The sequence below is a fragment of the Esox lucius genome, chromosome 3 (genome assembly GCF_011004845.1).
Source record: "Esox lucius isolate fEsoLuc1 chromosome 3, fEsoLuc1.pri, whole genome shotgun sequence".
NCBI lineage: Eukaryota > Metazoa > Chordata > Actinopteri > Esociformes > Esocidae > Esox > Esox lucius.
In genome coordinates, this window is record NC_047571.1 from 18,897,349 (window position 1) to 18,921,695 (window position 24,347).

Genomic DNA, 24,347 nt, shown 5'->3' on the forward strand with positions numbered 1-24,347 from the left:
TGTAGTGATGAAATATTTTTTGAGGGTGCTAACTGGTGAACTATTTCAGAAGGGGTTTCAGCACCATCTTGCTTTCACTTCAGTTACCCATGCATTGCGATAATAATGGTATTATATCTGCAGAATAACGATACCAGAGTCACAGAATGTAATCAATCATTACCCTAAAACATACGAACAATTTACACGTAGTGAAACTTCCTAGGCCTTTTAGTAGCCTAGAGTACGTTGTAACGTTTCACCAGCACTGAAATAGACGTTCATGTTGTTTATTGTTTTATTAATTAATCTAACTGCATTTTCTTAGTAAGCGAATATTTTTCTATGTGGTGTTAATTATTATTAAAAATAAACAACATATATGTGTGTGTTCTCTGTACATCAAATAGCCATAGATTTGATCAGTATATACTCGCCACTGAGTGCCTTGAATGAAATGATCAGACAAGAACGCACCATTTTTAATGTAGGGTTATCTTTGTACCAATACTACAGAAATCACTCAGGAATATTCGTCTGTCAATAAAATCTGCATGCAGTTAAATTAAAACCGATTATAAGTACAAAATAAAACAATTCTGTGTTAAATTGACATTTGAAATGTATTTTCGGTTTGTCGTTTAAAGGCATCTTTCCCCTTTGAAAGGTATCTCATTTGGTTTCTGCCAAGATGAGGTCGCGGATCCCTTTAAAATCCCTTGCTGCCTTCGCGATTCAGCGCAACAACGTTTAGAGCGGACCTTAACTGCAGCAGTCTGCCGATCGACGTGGCTGGAAATGACAATGTATATTTTTTGGCAGAACTATTTCTATAATTAAGTGTATTGAACGAATTATGTATTTACCTCTAATTATATTCTCTAAAGTTGGACTAATGGATAATTTTGCTGCTGTGCTGTCTAGTCTAAGGTAGGAGGCACAGGCTGCTAAAACGACTCGCCATTGTGATCCTTCCACTCTGGTGCAAGAGAAAGTTGTATTTTTCACTCATCGTAGAAAGGGAAAGGTAGCCTATCCCACAAAGATATTAGGAATATCAACGTTTGGAACGGGATGTTTTATCCCTCTGAAGTACAATTCTACATCGAAATGGATCAGTCACCTCCAGGTATGTTGGTTCTATAATACATGTAAATGCATATCACAATGTATTAATCATTTATAAAATTGTTATATATTGTATGATACAAAGTTGACATATGTGTCGTTTTGCATACACATAAGTGTCTGTCCAAGCGCCTATTGCTTTGCCTAGGCTTGCGTAGCGCAATTCGCTGCTTGACAATTACGTAATACTTTTCTTGTGGACATGCATCAAGCTTGACGCGGTGGTTACGCTCTTTGTCTTGCTTTGTCTTACCAAATAAAATATATATTAAAATGAAAAATGATATTTTAGCCAAATAGTAGTTGTGTAAAATCCTCTCGAGGCCATTATTATGTTATAATAACGTGTCTTAACATCGCATGAACAATGTTGAGTGGAGAAGAAATGCCGCATGAAACGACCGCTTTGTTCCCTTTTCTCTGGTAGAGGCTAGCCGGTCATAGTTAATTCGTGCGCCACCGCTAAAAGCTTACCAGACTAGACACTTGTCGCATGACTTCTTTTGAAAGAGCCAATTGACGTATGTATGCCAGTTAATGTGATATGATCATTAATATCACATTACCTATAGTATATTTTTTATATACGTTTTTCTTTTCTTTTGGATTTTTTCTTTTTTTTCATTCAGTCCACTCAATTGCATTACAGTGAATTATGTTTTGGACTGACTGATATCAGATACACTGTGGTATGTTTCTTGAATTCATGAAAGTGAATATGGCATACTCTTGTGAAATATGTATACTCTATATATATTATGTTACCACCTCCAGAATGAGTGGCTGGATCATAGCCCCAAGTAATACAGGAGGAATTTTGCTGAGTCCAGGAATCCAGGATTTCAGCTTTTGCTGTCTGGCTGCCACAGTGCTGTTGCACCTGCCTTTTGCTTATTTTACAGTTGTTAAATAAAGAGAGCGGAAGGAGAGAGAAATCCACATTTCCCCTGACTGAAGTTATGTTCAGTTTGTAAAAGGCACTTTTGTCCTGAGGTGAAACATATCGCCCTTCTCCCCCTCTTGATGCGGTTTGCTTCCCTTATCCCCACCCACTTCTTTTCATTTTTGGAGAGGTCCAGATGTTTATTTTTATTTTTTATTATTAGTTTAAAAAGTTATATGGAAAATTTAAGAGTATTTGGAAAAGCCCAAAGGAAAAGAGGAATTAAGGTCTTTTATAGAGTATCATAACTTGAGAATACTTGCAGAAGATTGATGGTTTACGGTTTGGGGGCATTTGCAGAGTTTGGATACTGGACAACCACAGGATGTGAAATGTACCCTACCCAAATGTATCCTATCCACCAAAGAAAAACTGTCTGAATTTCGTGCCTTTACAGTTAGTTGCTTATGCTACTTAGTTTTTCTGACATTTTGAAGAAGAAAAAAAGTAATATATATATATTAGTTTTTGTGACTACGGGTGGCGCAGTGGTCAATAAAGTACCAGTATCACAGTGCTGAGGCATCCACCACAATTTAGATTTCATGGCCTTTCAATTAGAGCTTCTGGCCAGTGACCAAACGGTTTGGTTTTTCAGTTAGAGCTTCTGGCCAGTGACCAAACGGTTTGCTTTTTCAGTTAGAGCTTTTGAACAGTTACCAAACGGTTTGCTTTTTCATTTAGAGCTTCTGGCTAGTGACCAAACAGTCTGGCCTTTCATTTAGAGCTTCTGGCGAGTAACCAAATGGTCTGGTCATGGGATGGCGCATATTGGCTTCACTCTGTTATGTCCATGCACTAGCGACATTGTTCATCTGCAAGCTAATTGGGGTTTTTAGCCAATTTAATGTGATCTCATACTCCTGCAAAAGAAGCTTTGGAGGAAGAAGATGGCTCATAATAATGGAATAGTATCAAACACTTTAAGACCATGTGCTAGATACCATTCTATTCCAGACATTACTATGACCCTTTCCTACCCAATTAAGATACCACCAGCCCATGTGCACTCTGGCTAACTTCCTGGTTGGCAAAGTAGTTGTAAAAAAGAAGGCTAGCTTTATACAACATATTTCAAAGAAAGCATGTTGCAAACTTCAACTTTCCCAAGCCTGTTGGCAGCTCCTGTGATGACATAAGGCCATCACCACAATTTAATACCACAAAATGGGGGGTGAGAAGAAAAACAAAAATAATACTGGAGTTGGTGACCTAGTGTGAATGTGCTCTTTTTTTTTCTTTGACCCATCTTGTCCTCTATGTTTTATTCAGAGTGTGTTGCAGTCTGGCATGTTGTCAGTCCTGATACAGTAGATCTCTGCCCTGATAGGACAGAAGCAGTTTTCAGCTGGGAACATGCCTAGGCTTGTCTGGAAATTTGACAAGCTTGTCAAGTGTGTTTTCTGTGGGGGGTTGATAAGAGGATGTCTTTAAGCAAATATCTGCTTGTGGGGTTATTCATTGAAACAGCTCTTGGTCAGCTGGGTCCTGATAGTGATGTGACAGGTCATGTTTGCAGGTCTATCATTTCCTCTCAAACAAAATGATGTCTCAGGAACAGATTGATCTTTACTGTACAAACCGTCACCCTGATCGCTCTCTCTCTTTCTCTCTCACTCAGCTCTCCCTCCCAGGTCAACAAAACCTGTGACATCCTCCATAAACAACCTCTGCCTTCGTGAACCCCCAGTCTATCCTCTGCAGGATGCAGAGTGGTACTGGGGAGACATTTCCAGGGAGGAAGTTAATGAGAAGCTACGCGACACACCCGACGGTTCGTTCCTGGTTCGTGACGCTTCCACTAAGACAAAAGGAGACTTCACACTAACGCTGAGGAAAGATGGCCACAACAAGCTGATCAAGATCTACCACCGCGAGGGAAAGTACGGCTTCTCAGAGCCCCTGTCCTTCAGCTCAGTGGTAGAACTCATCTGGCACTACCAGCATCATCCTCTGGTGGAGTACAATGCCGTGCTGGATGTCATGCTCACACACCCTGTATCCCGCCTCCAACAGGTAGGCCTGAAGCACCCACCAACATCCCTTACAAGCTATACACACTACACAAACTGAAAGGAGTAGATGATGTGTTTAGTGTCCAAATTGATATTGGGAGAGAATTTGCCTTTGGTTTCTTAAGCAAATAAGAGTCATCAGACGCAGACAACAAGCATACATTTTTATTTCTCCTGTATTAAATATGTATTTTTGTCTTTACACAGGATGAGCTAGTGAAGGAGGACAGTGTTGACTTGGCTGGTAGGAAGCTCCAGGAGTACCACAGCCAATATCAGGAGAAGAGTCAAGAATTTGACCGTCTGTACGAATCCTACACAAAAACCTCCCAGGAGATCCAGATGAAGCGAACCGCCATAGAGGCCTTCAATGAGACCATGCTGATCTTCGAAGAGCAGTGTCGTGAGCAGGAGCGTTATGGGGAGGAGTGTGAGAGGAGCAGTCGATCTGAGGGAACAGAGAAGGACCTAGAGAGGTGAGTGGCTAACTAAGGCAATAACATGGTTGAGTCTATCCCACATGGAATCTCTGCATATGATCATAGCGTGGACAGGTTGTTGGTCATCAGACGTTCATGCAGCTGTGGTTCAGCTTAGACCAGTGGCACCATCGCTGACAGCTTTTGACCCCTTATGACCTTTTACCCTTTATCCCCAAGTTTCCTGATGAACTATGAGAAGCTGAAGTCCCGGCTGGGGGAGATCTACAACAGTAAGGTCCACCTGGAAACGGACCTGAGGAACCAGGTCCAGGACTACAGAGAGACAGACAGGAGGATCAATAGCCTTAGGCCTGACCTCCTTGAGCTGCGCAACATCAGGGACCAGTATCTCAAGTAAGTTAAATTACTCCCAATTTATTCTATTCAGGTCACTGTTAATGAAAGTAGCTTTTTAAAAAAGCTTTTAGCAAAGACACAATTTTTTTCCATTATTTTTTTCAGTTGGTTGAATCACAAAGGAGTACGACAGAAACGCATAAATGATTGGCTGGGGATCCAAGACGAAAGCAGTGATGAGTAAGTATTTCACATTTTATTATGTGAATTTAAGTATTTATTTATTGTAGTGGTGACAGTAATAGTATTACTCTCTTTTTTTGGAATTATGTAAACATTTATGTACTGTTCACATATAATTTAAAAGTTTGCATTAAGGTGTCTGTAGTAAAATATGCCTGCCAAAAGTAAATGTAGATAATAGATCAGTACCAAATGGCCATGAGGTGGCTTCTTCCAACGTGCCCGCCAATCATCTTGGGTTCATACACATAATTGGTATAACTGCTTAACATTTTGATATTATCTCAATTATTATTATATTCAATGATAGGGTTTAACAGTGTTCTTCCTGGTCTATGTGCAGCACCTACGTGTTGGAGGGGGAAAGGCTGGCCCACCATGACGAGGGTACCTGGTTTGTGGGCGAGCTTAGTAGGATGCAGGCTGAGGAAATGCTGACGGACAAACCCACCGGAACCTTCCTGATCAGAGAGAGCAGCAAACAGGGCTGCTACGCCTGCTCTGTAGTGTGAGTGTCATCTGTCGAAAAATCATTTTATGTCAGTCAGAAAGGAAAGGAGACTATGTAGAGGCTGTTTACCCTGTTTCCAGGCGGTTTCATAAGCTCAGGTACTAACTTGTATCCTCCATTCATATCCTTTCAGTGTTAATGAAGAGGTAAAACATTGCATGATATACAGCACTCCGCGTGGCTACGGCTTTGCTGAGCCCTATGACCTCCACTGCTCTCTGAAGGAGCTTGTTTTGCACTACCGCCTCAACTCCCTGGCACAGCACAACCAGGCCCTGGATGTCCGGCTGGCTCACCCCGTCCACGTAACTCCTGTCTTGTCAGCCTCGTCCCACACAGCCACAGAGGACTGCCTGCTACTGCCGACAGAGGAACACCATGTACTACATACTCCTGCTAAACTACCTGCAGGACTCCCTGCAGCCGCTCCAGAGATGTAGACTAGATGAATGTGGGACCTGTTTGGCGCACTGTAGCTATCTTACGAGGACAATTTGAGGGTGTTCTTCTTGAATGTGTGAAATTTGCACTAGGATGATTCCAACAGATTTGTGAATGTGATTTCACTTGATTGGAACATTGACCGGAACTTGAATGTCAGCTGGGAATTCTTTTGTTTTTTTATATGATTCTGTTTGCTATTTGTTTGTTTGTTTTTTGTACCCATTTTTCACATTTCCTTTTCTGAGATTTTATTTGTTTTCATTAGTGAGCTTGGACATCTAGGGGATGACTGACTACATGTAATTTGTCACTATGTTTATAATTGCCAGGTGCTGTTTTTTATTTGGACTTCCAGGGTCCCATGTTCACAACACAAAGAACTGGTGCTAGGAAATTGAGACTGTAATACACCCAATACGCTGGAATTTAGAACTTTTGCACGACAGCCAATAAACTGGGTTTAGAATAAAATGGTACAGAGAAACAAGATGACTGATGCAGTGGCATAGCTAGTTGTAGTATACATCCCAAAACCTGTGCAGAGTATTTCTGTATGTTGTCATACAAGTATAGGTACTGACATGGCTCATCTTCACAAAATCACTGTCAAAACATAAGCCAGTTTCCAGTTGATATGTACTGAATGTAGCATTGACCATTTTCTGGATATCCTTAGAATGACATTCTCTGTGTTTTACCCAATAACCAAAGCACTTGTTATTAGTGAAAAAAGATATATCCCAACCAGAAAAGTATATTAATGGTAATAGGGGAAACACATCACATATGTGCTTGATCAAAACATAAATAGAAGTACTGTATGTTATATTCTGTTACTCAAAGTATAAGCTTTTTGTATTTTAGATATATATTTTCAGACATTTGACACAGAAGATGAAAGCTTGAAGAAAGTGCAATCCAACCGTACCTGTAATATCAGAAGTTTTGATGATTAAGGCTGGGGACAGGGGTTGGCAGTCATCAGCATTTGCCATAAAAATGAACAAATTCTTGATGGTAGCATTATTCACCTGACTTTTTAAGAACGTTGTTGTGTGACTGCCAGTGTTGCAGAAGTGTTAAGTCTGTCTCTATTACTTGAACTGTGGCATTGCCCAATACAAACAATGAATGTTTCCTCATGACAGACAGGCCTATATAGCTGAAGAGGAAAGGAATCTGTTTTTTCTCTTGGCACATTTATCAAGTTTGAGGACAATAGACACTCTGTATTGAGATACTGTAAAACTTGTTTTTGTGGTTGGAGGCTGTTTTAGTCTTTCAAAAACTTGACAGGAGGATTGAGGAAACTACTAAGGGCGATGCTAACAAATGTGAGATTATGAACGTTTTCTTGCTAAAATACAATAAAATTATGAGGGTTTTGTTGAACTTAGGTTGTCGTAGATCCATTTTTCCAAGTGTGTTTAGTCAACCAAACAATGCCAAGACTTCCCAATGCATTGAAATTGTGCTGTGCAGCAAAACATTCGAGGCGCTGGGAAATATCTCAAATCCACTCCTCAACAGACTCAGTCAAACTCTGCCCAAAGACTCTGGGCCCGTCTCATTGGTCAGACGCCAACAGGTAGCTTCCCCTCCCCGGTGTGTTTGTTTGGGCCGAGGGGATTAACAGCGTGAAAACAGACACAGTTCAGGATGTTCTGAGGGGGATCCAATCAGGTACAGTCCACAGATTAGCCTCCAACAACTATCACTCAGCAGAACAGAGTAGTCAGAACAGCCTGCTGGGCTGGCTTGATGGATGGATGAACCAGATGCGGTGGAGTCAGGAGAACCTGTACTATCTCACCGTACGTTGCTTACTCACTGTGTCAGTTAGTCACTGTAATTCTGATTAGAAGTGGAAAGGAGGAATCATCAACACAGGCTACTGCCAAGGTTTAATTTGAACAGCAACAAAGTGACAGAATGAAAGCTCAGGGATTCTTGAAAGTCTGGACAAAAAATTTTAAATATATATTTCGATATAGCTAATTATCGGTGACACCACCACGCAATTGCATAATTTTTTTAATAAAATGCAACTCTGTAAAACACCTTATTGGCATTTCATTTTCAGATATATTGTCCAACAAGTGTTTAAGCCTTGTACAGGTTTAAATAGATCATTATTAAAATATTTAACAGAAATGTACAAACCTATCTTTGTTTTGTTTCACAGCACAATTTCTTAACGGCACAATCTCTTTAATGTGAAATAAAACCACACTAACAAAGCAACTAATTTAGTTGCCCCTCTAAAAATAGAAGTAATTAGAAAAATATTTTCCATTCAAGTGAAATATAGGAAGAGTTTGGCGCTCAGAATCTTGTCCCTTGCAACCGTTTCGGTCCCACCCAGAAAGGGTAAATAAAATATCAGCTATCATTGAAATCCATTCATTTTTGCAGTGTTAAATGGCTTAAAATACATAATTTTCCAATAATTATGTATTTTCCCTAAAACCAAACAGATGCCTGATTTGTGATGTGCATGCAAATAAGTATTTTTTTTTAATAATAAATCCCTGCTTATTCAAACTGCTAAGCCAATGTGATTAAACTGAATGTGTACGAGGGTCTTATGGACTGCTGCATGCAGAAAAAAGCATGTAATTGATCACTGTATTTTAGTAGCTTGCAGACATCGTCGAGGAAAAAAGTTCAGGCAAATAGTGTCAGTCTTAAAAGCTTAAAATAAAAAATGTGTGATAACGACATCCTCACTAGTGCAAAAAGATCAAAAGATCAAAACAAGCCAGTAACTTATTTGAAATCAACAGAACATGTTTTACAGTTGGGACGGATCGCAAGGCCAAAAGTGCCAGAACAAGCAGGTCGTACAGTTCTTTCGAGCATGTGGTAGACTTAACGTGGACCTCACTTCATTGAAGACAAACCTGTCTTCCTCCTTAGATGTACTTCTGTTTTTCCTTAACTCGCTTTATGGCAGCTATACGTGCCAAATGAATACGAAATTGTTTCTTGTTTTCTTTTAGAATTATCTTTCTATTTTTATGACCATTGTCATTTGAATATTGTTTGTGTAAATCTAGAAAAGTAAACAATTTAGACCGTAAGTGGTCTCGGTACATTACATTTAATGAGAGCGTAATTGAGTTGGTTAGAGGCCTCTCGCCAAAAGGTATTTTTTGCATGGCTATTGCCGTTGAAAGCACACAATTTTTACCGTGTGGATGCATGGAAAAGTGTTCGCAGTGTTCGTTTAACCAGTAGCCTAAATATTCTGTCGCTGCGTCAGTTGATTATTTCAGGTTTTATCGTATAAATACTGGAACAAGCGTTTCAACTCAAATAGAGTAGTCTTGAGAGTGGTTTGAACTGACTCTCTTTATGCAACTGTAGCCCATCTAGGCCTACAAATAACTTTGCACTCCTAGGGCCGGTTTCGCAGACACAGATTAAGCCTAATCTAGGACTAGAAAAACAAGCGCAATGCGTTTTCTATTGAACTTTTTTTTTGTCCTAGACTAGGCGTAATCCATGTCTGCGAAACCGGCCCCTTGTCATTTAAATAATTACACTGTGAATTCTTACATAGAAAACCAAACTGTTTTCTTATATTCCAACGCTCTCTTACGTTGTCTGAGACTTTTGATGTTTTCCAAGCGTCAGTGGCAAAAACGCATTCTTATTTATCTATTTGTGAGTTGATGGACGACTTGTACGTTATTACATTGTGGTGTGCTCGATTCTGAACTGAGTCAGGTCCGAACGCAGCAGCGGCTGATTTGCATGTTCATTACTAGCTATGATTCGTGCACCGTCCTTGAAAAGGTACAACTTGACTAATCGCGGGAGACTGTGTGGTTGCTTCACAGTGTGGATTGATAGTGTAAGACATGGGTTTTCAGCTCTGGCACGTGAAGCCAGCTCCACTCCATTTTTTCATTGCAACCCCCTACTCAGGGACTTATTTAGGCCCGTGACACAAACTGGGTGCAATTATGATTAGGTAGAACAGAAAACCAGCAGGCGCCGCCCCACTAGTGGCCAGAGTTTATTACCCCTGGGGTGAGACTTTTACAGAACATGTGTTTTGCGTGTTTTTAACCTTTTAAACATTGGTGGAGCTTGCTTGTTTGCAGAGTGGTCTGCTTATGAAGCGCAGTTGATTGTCTGGTGGCGGAAAGGGTGTCTACCACAAAACGGAGCGGAACTGCCAAAGGGTGTGTGATGTCCCGGGATTCGGGTCTGTCTGATGTGGATCATACATAAGGGATAATGCAATGAGAGCGTTTCCAAGGACCTGTAGTGGATTTTTAACGGGCAAACATCTTACTGAAAGCTCTTCCCAACTTCCCCAACCCCTTGATAATAGAACGGATTAATTAACAACACTACGTGCTTTGTGTAAACTGCTGAAATGATCATCATATTAAGATCATAGTTTTCTTTAATGCAGAGGCCCTAGCCTTTCTTTAAAACAAGACAATACTGTGACACTATCACGAACAACACACCTCGAGGTACCGTCTGAACTAGTAGGGCTGTAGAATGAATAACCTTTAATCACATTTAAAAATTCTCATGGATTGGCAAATGTGCTCTTCAGGTTTCCACAGCCAATGACCGGCCGCTTTCCTCTGTCTCTGTAGGCCTCTTCTTCCCCACCAGCCAGGTCTACCAATGAAATGGCAAGGCTGGGAGCCAATCAGCAGCCAGTTGCTATGCTGGAGGGAGACAGTGGGCCAGAAGTGACATTGGCCACGTTCGAGAATATCAAAATCACGTTGTAAAATGCGTAATTGTTTTTGACGGATAAATAATAATTACTTTATATTTATGTTGCATTGTGTTCATGTGTCAGTAGGCTGTCTCCTGCAGTCGGTTTGATCTTCTCAAACACGGCCATTGACGTGATCCCTTTCCCCAGCACCAGCTATGGGGCATTAAACATATTAGGTTCATGCGTACATTACAATTTTGTAGTATTGCAGAATCTTTAAGATACTCGAACATTATAATGAAACAAAAAAAAAAAAAAAAAACGTTTCTTAAGATACTGTATAGTTAGCTGACAATCACAAATGCTGCATTTACACCGACTACACGTAGGCTACGGATATTTGTTCCCCACTAACTGGTCTTTTAAGCAAGCACATCTGACCCGCTCCACCAACAGCCCAGTCAAAAGATAAATGAGCGTAGGAATATCTCCAGATTATATATTTTAAACGTTATCATTCCAGCAAATTCGTACTTTATCGTTGAGCAGTTATGAACAGTAACTGTTTTAAAGTGGCTTCATACACTTAGGCAATATTTTAATCATAAAAGATCTTTAGTTTTAGCTACAAACACTAACCCAGTGTTGGCATAAGACACTGTGTTAATTTTGAGGTTGGGCAATTTCACTCGAATGGATAGATGTGCCTAAAATATGAAATGTATCCTGAGTTTTTCTTTGATCAAAACGACTGGATAGATTTGTTTGAATATGATGCTTGTTTTTTCAGTTGAAAGAGAAACATGAATTGCATAATATAACTAGTGTCCTAAAGTTGATGGATTTATTGATTTCATCCCAATCTCTGAATATCACCCACAGGTTTTTGTCATCAACACATGACAGTGGAAGGCAGGCACTCCAAGTGAGTAGGTATCGGCAAGGAGCTGGTTTGAGATTAACAGACCTAATGCCTTATTGGCATTTCCCATGCTGAAACAGTGTATCTCTACTCTGCTTTTTGTCACCATTACTACTCTGTGAACTATAAAACTTGTATGCCCATTCATTTAAAATATAGGATGTAGGTTTCAGAATTCTAAACTGAAATCACTCTCACAAAACATAGAATGTTCCAACTAAAACATTTTAAAAGTTTAATTATTTTATGATACCTATAAATCAGTGTTTTTCAACCCTGCTCCTGGAGGCACCCGGCCTTGCATCTTTTAGATCTCTCCCTGCTCTATCACACCTGATTCAAATGATCAACTCATTATCACGTCCTTGATGAGCTACATCAGGTGTGTTAGGGCAAGGAGAGATCTAAAACATTCAGGGCGCTGTGCCTCCAGGAGCAAGGTTGAAAAACACTGCTATAAATGACTCCAATATAAGGCACTATAACAAAACACAGCCTAAAACACATTCCCTATTACCATCATGACTACTGCTGTCACTACCACTAACATTATGTTTTATCAAACATAAACTAACACAAATATCGAAACTGCCATTTACTGTGTTCTCTTTCCTCATTCCCATAGTGTTCTCTCTGTTGTTAAGTCAGACTTTGGAGCTGGCCAGAGTTAACTGATCTTAACATCTTTAAATTCTATATTTGTTTTAGAAGAAAAGCAGTATTATGCTGCTGTTTTCGTTGATTTGGTTTAAGCCTTTGACTTTGTCAACTATTGCATACTAATTAATAGACTCCGCTAAAAAGGTTATTTAGAGGTCTGTATAGCCTGGTTTGAAAACTAATTATCTGACTGTACAAAGCGTCAAATCTAATGGCCTTCTGTCCACACCTCTGGCAAGATCTATGGATGTTTGGATGCCACACCTCTGGCAAGATCTATGGATGTTTGGATGCCACACCTCTGGCAATATCTATGGATGTTCTGAAAATGTTTCTTGGGCCTTCCTTATTAAAAGTGAAAATGATTCTTGGGCCGACCTTATTAAAAGTGAAAATGATTCTTGGGCCTTCCTTATTAAAAGTGAAAATGTTTCTTGGGCCTTCCTTATTAAAAGTGAAAATGATTCTTGGGCCTTCCTTATTAAAAGTGAAAATGATTCTTGGGCCTTCCTTATTAAAAGTGAAAATGATTTTTGGGCCGACCTTATTCTCATTAATGATGTTGTAATTGTTCCTGGTAACTCCCCCATTCACTTTTAAGCCAATGACACTATCCTCTGTATATCTGGCCCCTCACTTACTACTATGCTGTCCTCCCTAACAAAAAGACAAATTATGATCTTTAGTCTGAACCTATCTAAACCTCCCTACCTGCCAAACATCCTCTCCCCGAATGTGTCAAAGTTAGAGTATGTCGACACCAACAAATACCTTGGTATGTGTTAACTGCTCATTCAGTGTCCATAAAATCCACCTTCATTTTAGAGTTAAATCCAGAATGTGTTTTATGTTCTGCAGCAAGGCAACCTTCACCCGACTAGACTCTTAAAATATTAACATGGAAATGGCTGGTGATCAGAGAGGAATTAAAGCTGAAAGTGTAAGGATGGTTAGGTCAGCCCAAGACTGCAGGCCATACACGCCCTATGGTCAGGTGAAGATTCTATTGATGATATCCCACACAAGTTTACAGACTGGAGTCCATTTGTTATAAAGGAAGTACATGAGATGTAGTAATTCAATGGATATCATGTGCAAATCTTAAAGGGAGTGGATAGAAGTATATGCAGTGGATAGAAAGAGTTGAGTCCAAAAGTAGGATATGAAGATCTTTAAATCTCCTTATGAGCTAATTGATCCAATTTCTTGATTGTATTGATTAATTGACCCTTTTAACCTTTGGGGCTTGAAGAGGAATTCATTTCAGATCCTGTGAACAGCACTCCAGACAAAATTCCAGAAAATCAAATAATGCAAATGTCCTAAATAATGGTATGGTGGGCTACATATTTTCTTCCTAGTCTATGTTCTAGGTAAAATAAAACACATCTATTTAACAAACAATATTGGTTTAGGTTAAAACTGTTAGAATGTTAGAAATTACTCTTCACACAGTAGTGTATGTTCTACATATGGTAATAATCAGGTTGTCACAGGCTTACTGTCCAGATTTTGCTCTAATTGAATTATAAAGTGAGCCAATTATTTCAGGCAGATAATGGTCATAATATTGACAGCTGGGGTTACAGGCAGTATGCATTCAGTGCATGTAGAGGCCATGACCTACTTAGCACAATTAAAAACACTGCACCCTGTCATTTTACAATCAACATTGTCAGTCTTGGTCAAATACAAACAAAATGCAGCCAATATTGGGGGGGGGGGGGGGGTATTGCAGACTTTGTTACTGTTTTTGCTTCTCTTATTACCAGCTACAGCAAGCAGAAAAATCGGGTATGAATAATGGTTGTGGCTATTGTTTGGTAAGCAGCAGTAATGCCTCTTTGTACTAGGCCTTTGCTGCCGCTGATGTTGTACTTGCTCATTATAGGTAATGCTGCCATCTAGTCGTGACATTATTTAACGTTTGGTATTTGTTTAGTTAGGCCTAGTGGTAAGACTGTACAATCGATCTAGAAAAGTAGATGCTCTGTATGCGGAAGTTGAATAAGTAACAAGCTAAAGATTAAATTCAATTTAAATTGATGAGGACCAACAAGCAGCTGTGCAGGTTGGTGCATTATGTTTTTTGTGTGAATATAAAGTTCCATTTAAGCATGACTTTTCCTTTTGGCATGATCAACAGCTACAAAAAAAACAATGCTCTGAGACGAACTGTCACTAGTAGCTAGCACTGTTTACAGCAGACTCACCAGCTAGCTACTACTACCTCGTGAGATGAGGTTATGTTTGCTTTCTAACCCAATGGTCCCCAGATGCTTTAGCATGGCACATTTAATATATTTCTTTAGACCAGCTAACTACCCATCTGGTGATCATGCTGCATTTTTTTGCCGACGTTAACCACCTCACATTCTTTATAACTCACTGAAGTGAACTAGTTGTGTAACTTGCTTACATTCTATTAATTTAGCTAGGCTACAGTACACTTTAACGCTTGGATTTCACTGATGAACCAGAGTAATCTCGTACACTGGTTGGGGACGAAATCGTTTTAGTGTCTCGTTGCATTGGGTGACAAAACTAGAAAACTTATTTTAATCGAAGTGCACCTATCAATGCATTTTGTTGTATTTTTCATCAGTCTACACAGAACAAACATAATGACAAAGTAAAAACATGTTTATAGAAATGTGTGCCAAAATATAGAAAAGTAATAACTGAAATATCCTGTGTAAATAGATATTCAGACAATTTGGCAGATTCAGTTCAGATGCATCCTGTCTTTTGATGACCATTCAGATATCTCTAGAACTTGAGTGGAATCCACTTGTGGCAAATTCGGACTTTTTGCAAAATACAAGCATATGATCCCAGTCTGGAGCCCTGAACTTATGTATTATGTTATTTTACATTTGAGACTGAATATTTTCATGTTTCTTATGCTCTTCTTCCTTGAGCCAGATGATGTGTCTGCTTGGAGAGTCCTGCTTCATGAAGCAGTAGCGGGGGGGTGGAAAGTGTCTGTGACACCACCCCAGTCTCTGACCCTCCCTTTTGACTGAGTCAACATGTCCTTAGTAATGTTTCCACCCTGCTCCCCACCTTCCTCCACCTCAATTCCTGGAAGCGGTGGTGGTGACATATCTGTAACTGGCATGACAAGTCAATGCCCTGAGCAGGCTCTGTTTGCGTCGGACCGCTACGCCCGACTGATCCTGGCTCAGATGAATAAAATGCGTCTCCGGACAGACTTTTGTGACGTCAGGCTGCGGCTGGGAAGCCGGGTGTTCAGTGTCCACAAGCTGGTCTTAGCTGCCAGCAGCCCCTACTTCTCTGCTCTCTTCTCTGGAGGAATGAGTGAGGCAGACAAGGAGGAGGTGCAGATTCTGGGTGTGGAGGCACAGGTGTTTGAGGTGCTGCTGGAGTTCATTTACACAGGTTTGTTCCCGTTCTGTCAGTAATGTGTTCATATAAGCCTAAAGTAATTTTTGTATTACATTTTTATATTCACAGTGTGTATGCTTACTCATTAATTTGTTTAACAAACGTATGCAACACCCACTATTCCCTGGTAAAAACCCTCAAAACACTCAATAACTGGTTGCAACACCTTTAGCTGTAAAGACTGCAAACCAACACTTTTTTTTTAGTTTTTTTGGTCTTTGTTTTGTCCCTCTTTTAGCAATTCAGCATGAACAGCCCATTATAGGTTACTTCAGTTGGAACTAGGCCTTTCCAAAATTATATTTTAGTTTTTTCAGCCATTCTGATGTAGACCTGCTTGGTCATATTGGATCATTGTCCTGCTTTGTGTCTGAGGAGTGTTTCAGCTTTACCTCATGGGGGGATAACCTGTCATTATTTTAGAATTCACTGGAAAAGAGCAGAAGTTATGTTTATGTTTATGATGGCAACAAATCGAAGACCTGAGGCAACAAAGGATTTTCAAACCATCACACCCCACAACCCACTTTTCCTGACCATTGATATGAGTTCAATAATGTGAAACGCAGTGTTTGGTTTTCGCCTGAACATAACAGGACCAAAATAGTGGAGCAAAACCTCTGCGTAGCGATGTGAGAGGCTGTTTTGCTGGAAGCGTTTGGTTGTAGTCACTGCACATGTCGGGTTACGTATTACATATGGTTCCCTTTATTTAATGTAAGGTTTTCGGTGAAGATCTTACGTCATTTAATATTGAAATATGCAACACAAAGGAGGACAGAAGGTTTCCACAGCACTGATCCCTTTGAACTGCACCCATCCAGGTGTGATAAATGTGACAGTGGAGAACATGCAGGAGCTGATGGTGGCGGCAGACATGCTCCAGCTGAGTGAGGTAGTGTCCATCTGTGGAGAGTTCCTCAAGGGCCATATGGACCCATCCAACTGTGTTGGGGTCTACCAGTTCCTGGAGCAGATTGCCTGCATGGACATGCTGGAGTTCACTGAAAACTACATCCACGTCCACTTTCTAGAGGTGCTACATCTCTTTCATCCACCGTGTTTGGTCTGTCTTCAGATCCACCCCCCCCTCTACCTGATACATTTAATCTTTCCATCTCTGTCCAATTTACTGAATTTGAGTGACAAAAAGGGAATAACCCGCTACCAACCCGTTGTAACATTTACACGCTGACAAACACAATCGCTTTTGAAACGTCTGACCTTCAGGTGTGTGTGTCGGACGAGTTCTGGGGCCTGTCTAAGGACCAGCTGGTGAAGTTGCTGCGGAGCGAAGAGCTGCGGATCGAGGACGAGTACCAGGTGTTCACTGCAGCCATGGACTGGGTTCTACAGGATGTGGCCAAGAGGAAGAAGCATGTGGTGGAGGTTCTAGACCCGGTTCGGTTTCCCCTGCTTTCACCTCAGAGACTCTTCAAGTACATTGAAGGTGAGGAGATGGAATGTTGTTTCCTCCATATTTCTCATTCCTCTTATTTATTTTTCAAGAATGTATTATCTGAGGTTGAATCTAGATCGTGGCATACCGAAAGTGTTTGGGTCCCTTGTAGAGGGCAGTAAGAACTGGCCCCACGCTGCCTAGGGTGGATGAGTTAAAATTACACACCCTCAAAAAACTATTGTAAGAAATACATTCTGAATTATGCCCAAACCAGTTTTGCTGCCCAAATGAAGTCATGTAATGTCTTGGCGTAGGAATTTCTGACTTCAGTCTCCGGGTGGCACTGCAGACACTGCTGAGGGAATACACAGAGGTCAGCAAGTCTCCCAAGGAGAATAAGATGTACAGCCTGTTACAGCCAGCCAAGATGAGGCCCCGGAGAAAAGCTAGGAAATACCTCTATGCTATAGGTAGGTATACCTCAGTTCATTAACTGACTATGGTAAATGGCCAGCATTGCCTAGGCAGTATGTAGGCATCGTCAGCAGGGATTTCCATGCCTCATTGCAATCCAGTGACTCCCTCAGACAACTCGGGTACCTGCAAAGCTGACCCAAGTTATCGTGTGGCTGTTTACTGAAACGTGTTGATCCATGTAACTTTCTGGTGGGAAGAGCACCCGTGGGGGCAGAAAAAACCCAAGAGGATTCCTAAATGGTAGGCTTGTCATAATAGGCTTGTTCAACTCTCGAACCCATTGGGAGCTGGGATTTCTCCCTAGTAAATAAGACCCAGGTGTATCCTCATCATCATCGTCGTTTGCGCCAGTGGTTTTGTGAAGCGATCCAGGTTGTGTCCCTCATCTCAGGAGGTTACACCCGGCTGCAAGGCGGGCGTTGGAGTGACAGCCGAGCCCTGAGCTGCGTAGAGAGATTTGACTCGTTCAGCCAGTACTGGACCACGGTGTCCTCCCTGCACCAGGCACGCAGCGGACTGGGAGTGGCCGTGCTGGAGGGGATGATCTACGTCGTGGGAGGTGACACCGTTTAATACATGACAAATAGAATAGAATCCACTCGATAGCAAGTCCTGCCTGTAGATTTATGGTTTTGTGTTTGTTCAGAAAACAGGCCACACGTTTCAACCCTGGGCAGTGTAGGTCTGTTTCTAGTGTGCTGTTTCTTTTCATTTCCCAGGGGAGAAGGACTCCATGATATTTGACTGCACAGAGAGATATGACCCGGTGACAAAGCAGTGGGCGGCTGTAGCCTCTCTCAACTTCCCTCGCTGTGGGGTCGGCGTCTGCCCCTGTCACGGGGCGCTCTACGCCCTGGGTAAACAGTTCTTGACCAAAACCAAGGCCCCTTAAAGGATTCATAGATCTTGAATCACTGATTTTACATGTTTGGACAGGTAACAGAAAGGTGTCCACTAGATTGCTTTCACCCATCCAGCTGTGTCAAAACGGATGTATTAAAAAAAAATTATATATGAAGATTTCAAGGAAATTAGTGGTCAGAGTAGTTTTTGAGAGTATTTCTTTTGAGAGAACCATAGGAGGTCTATAGGAGGTCTATTATATAGAGGTCTCCTCACTGCTGTGTTCCTGCAGGTGGTTGGGTTGGGTCAGAGATTGGGAAGACGATGGAACGCTACGACCCAACAGAGAATAAGTGGGAGATAATTGGAAGCATGGCAGTGCCTCGGTACTATTTTGGTTGCTGCGAGTTGCAAGGTACCTCAATTCAAAATAATTTATTCCCACAGGCCAGTTAGCTATTTTCCATGATAAAATGGACAGCCAGACAATATATATCAAACCTTTATTACAAAACGAACACCAGTACAATAGCTCAATGGTTTATCCTCTGTTTACCCACCCTATTTCAGGGTTCATCTATGTAATTGGGGGGATCAGTGATGAGGGGATGGAGCTGCGCTCAGCCGAGGTCTATGACCCCATCTCACGGCGCTGGAGTGCCTTACCCGTCATGGTCACCCGGCGGGCCTACGTGGGGGTGGCCTGCCTCAACAACTGCATCTACGCTGTGGGGGGCTGGAACGAGGCCCTGGGCTCCCTGGAGACTGTAGAGAAGTACTGCCCCGAGGAGGTTAGAGTGGATTTATATACCCGCTAATAGGGTCAAAGTTCAGAAGGGATTGGCACTCTGGCCGCCCAACATTGACATGCATGAATGCAGCTTTGTTTGAAGTACAACATGTTTACTGTACCTCATCGTATCTTTATGGAGTGCTGAAGGTGGAGGAGTCATTGTGAGTTAAAGTTCATGTTGACGGAAACACTAAAAAAAAACCCTGATCGGCTTCTGACGGTGTCCCTAAACTAACCGGCAAACTGACTCTCCCCTTTCCTCCCGTTGCAGGAGAAGTGGGTGGAGGTGGCCCCGATGGCAGTGGCGAGGGCCGGTGTGTCTGTGTCTGCCGTTAATGGGCTGCTGTATGCTGTGGGGGGAAGGGCCTCCAGCAGAGACTTCTCAGCCCCCGTGACGGTGGACTCTGTAGAGATCTATGATCCCCATCTGGATACCTGGACAGAGATTGGCAATATGATTACCAGCCGCTGTGACGGGGGCGTGGCTGTGCTCTGAGGCCGAGCCTTAGCGAGGTGGTCGGGTGAACCGCTCGCCTAACGAATAGCCATGAATTCCCGGTTTTACCAGATTTTAAGAGGAGAAAACGTCTGCGTCGTACAATGACATGGTGAATACACTTGCCTGAGGTGTAGAGATTCGCATTTACTCCCAGAGCGAGAAATGCCTGAAAGGCTTTAGCCTAGCAGGCTGACGCTGTCTTGTTGTGCAGCAGAAGACTGGATCTGTTACCTTGTTGGACACTAGAAAGCAGTATTAAGTCCTTCGCCATATCATAGATCTCATGTTCATGGTCAGCATGGTTTTCACTTGCTAGGGGTTTTGTTTTTGATGCAGCAGTGATAACATGTCGTAGCAGAATCAAACTCCGTTAAGTCCCATGTATATTGGTCACGTTGTATTTAGAAAGCCAATAGTCAGTGAACTTCAGTCAGACTACAATACTTCTTTCAATAGCATGAACATTATTTCCTAGCTTGAAGCTTTACTCTGTAGATATGGACCTGCCACGTTCGTTTTTGACATTACAACAATGTTCCTTCTAACAAAAAATGTGTTCGTGGGCATGACTTTATTGCAGGTGTAATGAATCAACAGTTAAAAAAAAATATATACTAAAAACAAATCATATAATTTGCTTAATTTAAATATGAATAATGTAATAACTTACCAACATCAATGCATCGATGTTCTACTCTGCTATTTGATGCACACACCAGCACCCACCACCAATTACAACACCAACTCATGCATATCCTTCAGAAATACTCCGATATGAACAAGTATGCATTTGAAATGAACGCACATGCACTCACGCCGCTGGCTTTCAGTCAAAGCTCTCCATTAGTCTATGGTCATTGCCTGTGGAGTACCAGTGGGACCTGCTCCTCCCTACCTCCTGGCAATGCTCCAACCCTACATCCCAACTCTACCGTTACGCTCTGCCTCCCCTGGTCTCTTGGCTTACCCTCCCCTACACCATGGCAGCTCCCAGTCTGACTAGACAAAGCTCTTCTCTGTCGTTGCTCCCCAAAGGTAGACCCAGCTTCACCCTGATACTGCTCATCCTCTGAAAACATCTTAAATGCTACCTCTTCAAATGGTTTTGTGGAAGAAGACATCTCAGTTTAGTTTGCTCGTCTTTCCCTATTAGCACAGAGTTTGCTGGTAACTTCTTCTTTGGGAACAAACCACTGTGAAATATGGCTGTCTTACATGACTGTCTCTAAATGAATGCACTCTGGATAAGAGTCTCGTAAATTACTAAAATGGTACCGATAGGCATCCATTTATAAGAAATGTCACATTACCTTTTCTTCCTTTTGAGCTGTTTGTTAGTAGTGGGTGTTTAAGTTTCTCTTAATCGCTCCTGTTGGGATTTGAACCTATACTTTGAACCTAAAAGAGTTCATCTGATAACATGCACTGTTGAAACGTAAAGATAATGTCACCTGTGAAATACTACATCAGTTGTTTTTTTACATTACCACTTTGGTGACTAAAATAATTTCAACCAATCATGTAATTACATAACCAAAGCTATCCAGTCAGTAACATCAGATTTTTCTATTACAAAACAAACTACTGTAATGAAGACCAGACATTTGTTGTGAAAGTTGTATGATACATGTTGTATTTATGTGGTGTTATATTTCAACATTCATCAAGGGTTTATGTATTAATTTATACAATTCTCTATGGCAAGCCCGGCATTTTTAGTCTTTGCAATTGACAAGTTGTCATTTAATAGCCATTAGTTATTAATCATTGCAATAGTAGCTAGTAACTATTTTAAGTTCACTAGTGAAAGTTGATTGGATAGTAGTACATTTTCAATGGATTTTAGTAAAAGTAAAATATTTACTCAACAAAAACAATATTGATACAATAGTTCTTCCAAAACTCCCAGTCACTATTGTAATTGTTATTGCTATTCAAACCTATTTGGTTTGTTTTTACTAAAAGTGATTTTGTCATAAAATAACACATCCTGATTAAAAAAGAAAATGAAACCATGGATTAAAGTTTATTTTGGGCCATTGACTATTTTCAGAGTGAGGTACCATCTAACCAGATTTCACTAGTGAATATCTTGATGTTACTATTCACTATTAAATAAATAGCAGTATTTATTTAATAGTGAGTCCCTAATCACAATTAAGATACATTTGAGAAATACTCAGTCTCTACTCAAGGGATGTTCAATTTGAAACTCTAAATATAACAACTTTAAATGTAAATGTTCAAATTGCTTGTAATGCACAGACACCAGTATGGAATATACCCACACACACCCAGTCTCTGCATGTGTATAATGGAAACAGTATTGTCACCACACCCAACCTTATATCACACCAAACAAAACAAAGCTTTGTAGCTGTTTAAGGGCAAAATGCCTTACTCATGGCCACCAAGGCAGTAGGAGATGAAAAGCAATCTAGGTGTCGTTGAACATTTCTGTGGCTTGTTTAATGTCCCTGATATAATGCTTATAGTAAGTGAACAATCTTGTCTGCAGGAGACCTAGGTTAGAAACTAGTTTGCCCCTTTGAGGCTGTGACCTATGAGTTGAAGTGGGTGTTGGAGTGTTACAAAGGCGTTTCGTTTCTAACCTTAGTCACTTGTTTCTTTGTTGAACTATTGGGTGACGTGGTCTAGCTTGAAATAATCTCTTGTGGGCAGACTATGTAAAACTGGACAGAACTGAATGTCTTGAACCATTGCTGTGTTCGTGATAAGCATTAGTTCTTACCCTTTTGACAAATCACAATTTTGAAGATGTTTACATGTTTGTTTATTTCTCTATAGTCCTGTATGATTTGCATTGGTACATTTTTGGAAAACACTTTATTTGAATTGACAATCTGTTGATGCTTTATATACCATCTACAGATTAACTATCTTCCAAAACTAACCCCAACCTCCTAAATCTCATCCTCTCTCTTACCTTTTCCCTAACCCTTACACTGACACACTAGCTAACATTTACTTTGTTTTTGATAGTTTGTTAGAAGTATGAATATCTGTAGCGCATCTACAGATGGTAATTTTGACTATACAAATAAAGTGTAGCCTGTTTTTGTTTTAGTAGGCCATGGGTGGTGTGCATTAAACTGACAGAAGAAGGGTGGTCCCAGCAGTGTAAGTTATCTGCGTCATTGCAATCAAGAGTGTCATTTTTTATCATGTCATACCCACAGTGGGCGGGACTGTTGTAGAAGGTGATGCGGTTTGACTCATCAGCGTCCGGGCTGGCTAGTAGAGATTTCGAACACTTGCCTCGTTACGCTATAGTGGCTCCTCGTCTCCTCCATGCTGTCCTAAGTACAAAAGTTTCCGTTGAAACTCCCTGTTTGAGAAAACAGTGGAATAAGAAAGAGAGACAATTTGGCCATAATCACAAATTGGGCGTCAGGAAATTGTGAATAAAAATTACATCACATGACCACCTTATCACAGCAACAAAGAAAATGTGGAATACATAAAACTATTGATTTTGGTATGCTATTACACAACCGAGTGAAGTTCATTGTTTAATTAAAACCGATTACATACTGGTTAATTTTATTGCTGTGAAGTTATGTTAACCATTCAGCATTTTACAATGCTGATGGCAAAGAATACACACTTTTTTACTTACTTTAGGTAATACTACTGGTGTTATTACATTAACCATTGTGATAGCGCCTTTTCAATTAAAAAACAGAACAAAAATCACATTCTCTGGACTTGGATTGGAATTAATGGATTTTAGTAGGTTTGTATAGGATTGTAATTATTAATTTTTTTGCTTTTGTGCAACTGAACTAGATGTGCATTGTACACTGAGCCAAATGTATGATTGAGACATACCTAATCTACTGTTGATTTCTTTATACAGTCCTCAGTCAGTTACAGAGCAGACTGGTATGTCTCCATCACTTAGTTTCCCATCCTGTTTAACAGTGGTGTGTTGGTGTTTTTGGTGGGTCAATATCTGTCACTGTGTCTTGTTGCTTCAGCTAATTTATGTGGATTTAAACATTGATGAATTCAGGACCATTACATTATAGCTAATATCCATGAAGGAAGTTCCAGTCTGTTTCTAGTCACTGTTTTGACCTGTGCAGATTGATTGTATAATATACATTGTGCCCAACTTGTATTCCAACATTTAATGTCTGTTATAAATGTTGACTAAAAGTGGGCTGCAATGCGCATCATGTTTACAACCATCACTATGGTTGGGATTTCAAATCACTGTTCTGTGGTGGTCAATATTTTTATGTCTCATTGACTGAAATGCAGCTATTGTATTTAAAAAACACAATGTCAATGCATTTTGAGTCAGTAGGCACCATTTTAAAATAGAAACATTTTCCTTTAGTTGGAAATAGCTTGTGCTGTATATCCTTCACGCAGCAGTGGCACAAGGTTAAGTTGTTTATATTTCAGCACTCTTATCTGTTGAGGTATGGAAATGTAATAAGTTGCACATTGAAATCCAGGTATTTGGAAATCTGTTTATTTGGGAAAGTTAGCATCCTCAATTTTCTTTTGTTTACCCCTACTGAACAAAACCCTGATCAATGTTCCAATAATCACCTGTCTTGTTACGAGGGGTTTTGC

General features: G+C 40.6%; 2 protein-coding genes across 3 annotated transcripts; both read left to right on the forward strand.

The window, feature by feature from the left end:
- Positions 1 to 733: 733 nt before the first annotated feature.
- On the forward strand, positions 734 to 7,434 carry LOC105021974 (phosphatidylinositol 3-kinase regulatory subunit gamma). Its single transcript, XM_010890043.2, has 7 exons — positions 734 to 1,108; positions 3,672 to 4,066; positions 4,273 to 4,541; positions 4,725 to 4,901; positions 5,010 to 5,084; positions 5,431 to 5,595; positions 5,732 to 7,434. The coding sequence occupies exons 1-7, from the start codon at positions 1,054 to 1,056 to the stop codon at positions 6,036 to 6,038; spliced, it is 1,443 nt and encodes a 480-aa protein (XP_010888345.2). The 5' UTR covers positions 734 to 1,053; the 3' UTR covers positions 6,039 to 7,434.
- A 6,807-nt stretch (positions 7,435 to 14,241) lies between these two features.
- Positions 14,242 to 23,456, forward strand: ipp (intracisternal A particle-promoted polypeptide). Of its 2 annotated transcripts, none has more exons than XM_010890014.3 (10): positions 14,242 to 14,388; positions 15,239 to 15,719; positions 16,550 to 16,761; positions 16,956 to 17,175; positions 17,442 to 17,597; positions 17,996 to 18,163; positions 18,324 to 18,461; positions 18,740 to 18,862; positions 19,018 to 19,238; positions 19,512 to 23,456. In XM_010890014.3, the coding sequence occupies exons 2-10, from the start codon at positions 15,350 to 15,352 to the stop codon at positions 19,734 to 19,736; spliced, it is 1,833 nt and encodes a 610-aa protein (XP_010888316.1). In that variant the 5' UTR covers positions 14,242 to 14,388; positions 15,239 to 15,349; the 3' UTR covers positions 19,737 to 23,456. The 2 variants fall into 2 exon arrangements, with proteins under 2 accessions (XP_010888316.1, XP_010888308.1); XM_010890006.3 differs by having other exon boundaries at positions 15,243 to 15,719.
- Positions 23,457 to 24,347: the final 891 nt, after the last annotated feature.

Coding starts and splice junctions, on each gene's coding strand:
- LOC105021974 (XM_010890043.2), top strand. CDS start 1,054: ATGTTTTATCCCTCTGAAGTACAATTCTACATCGAAATGGATCAGTCA. Junction 4,902..5,009: donor ATCAGGGACCAGTATCTCAA/GTAAGTTAAATT, acceptor TATTTTTTTCAG/TTGGTTGAATCACAAAGGAG. Junction 5,085..5,430: donor CAAGACGAAAGCAGTGATGA/GTAAGTATTTCA, acceptor GTCTATGTGCAG/CACCTACGTGTTGGAGGGGG.
- ipp (XM_010890014.3), top strand. CDS start 15,350: ATGTCCTTAGTAATGTTTCCACCCTGCTCCCCACCTTCCTCCACCTCA. Junction 18,164..18,323: donor GATGATCTACGTCGTGGGAG/GTGACACCGTTT, acceptor TTCATTTCCCAG/GGGAGAAGGACTCCATGATA. Junction 18,863..19,017: donor TGGTTGCTGCGAGTTGCAAG/GTACCTCAATTC, acceptor ACCCTATTTCAG/GGTTCATCTATGTAATTGGG.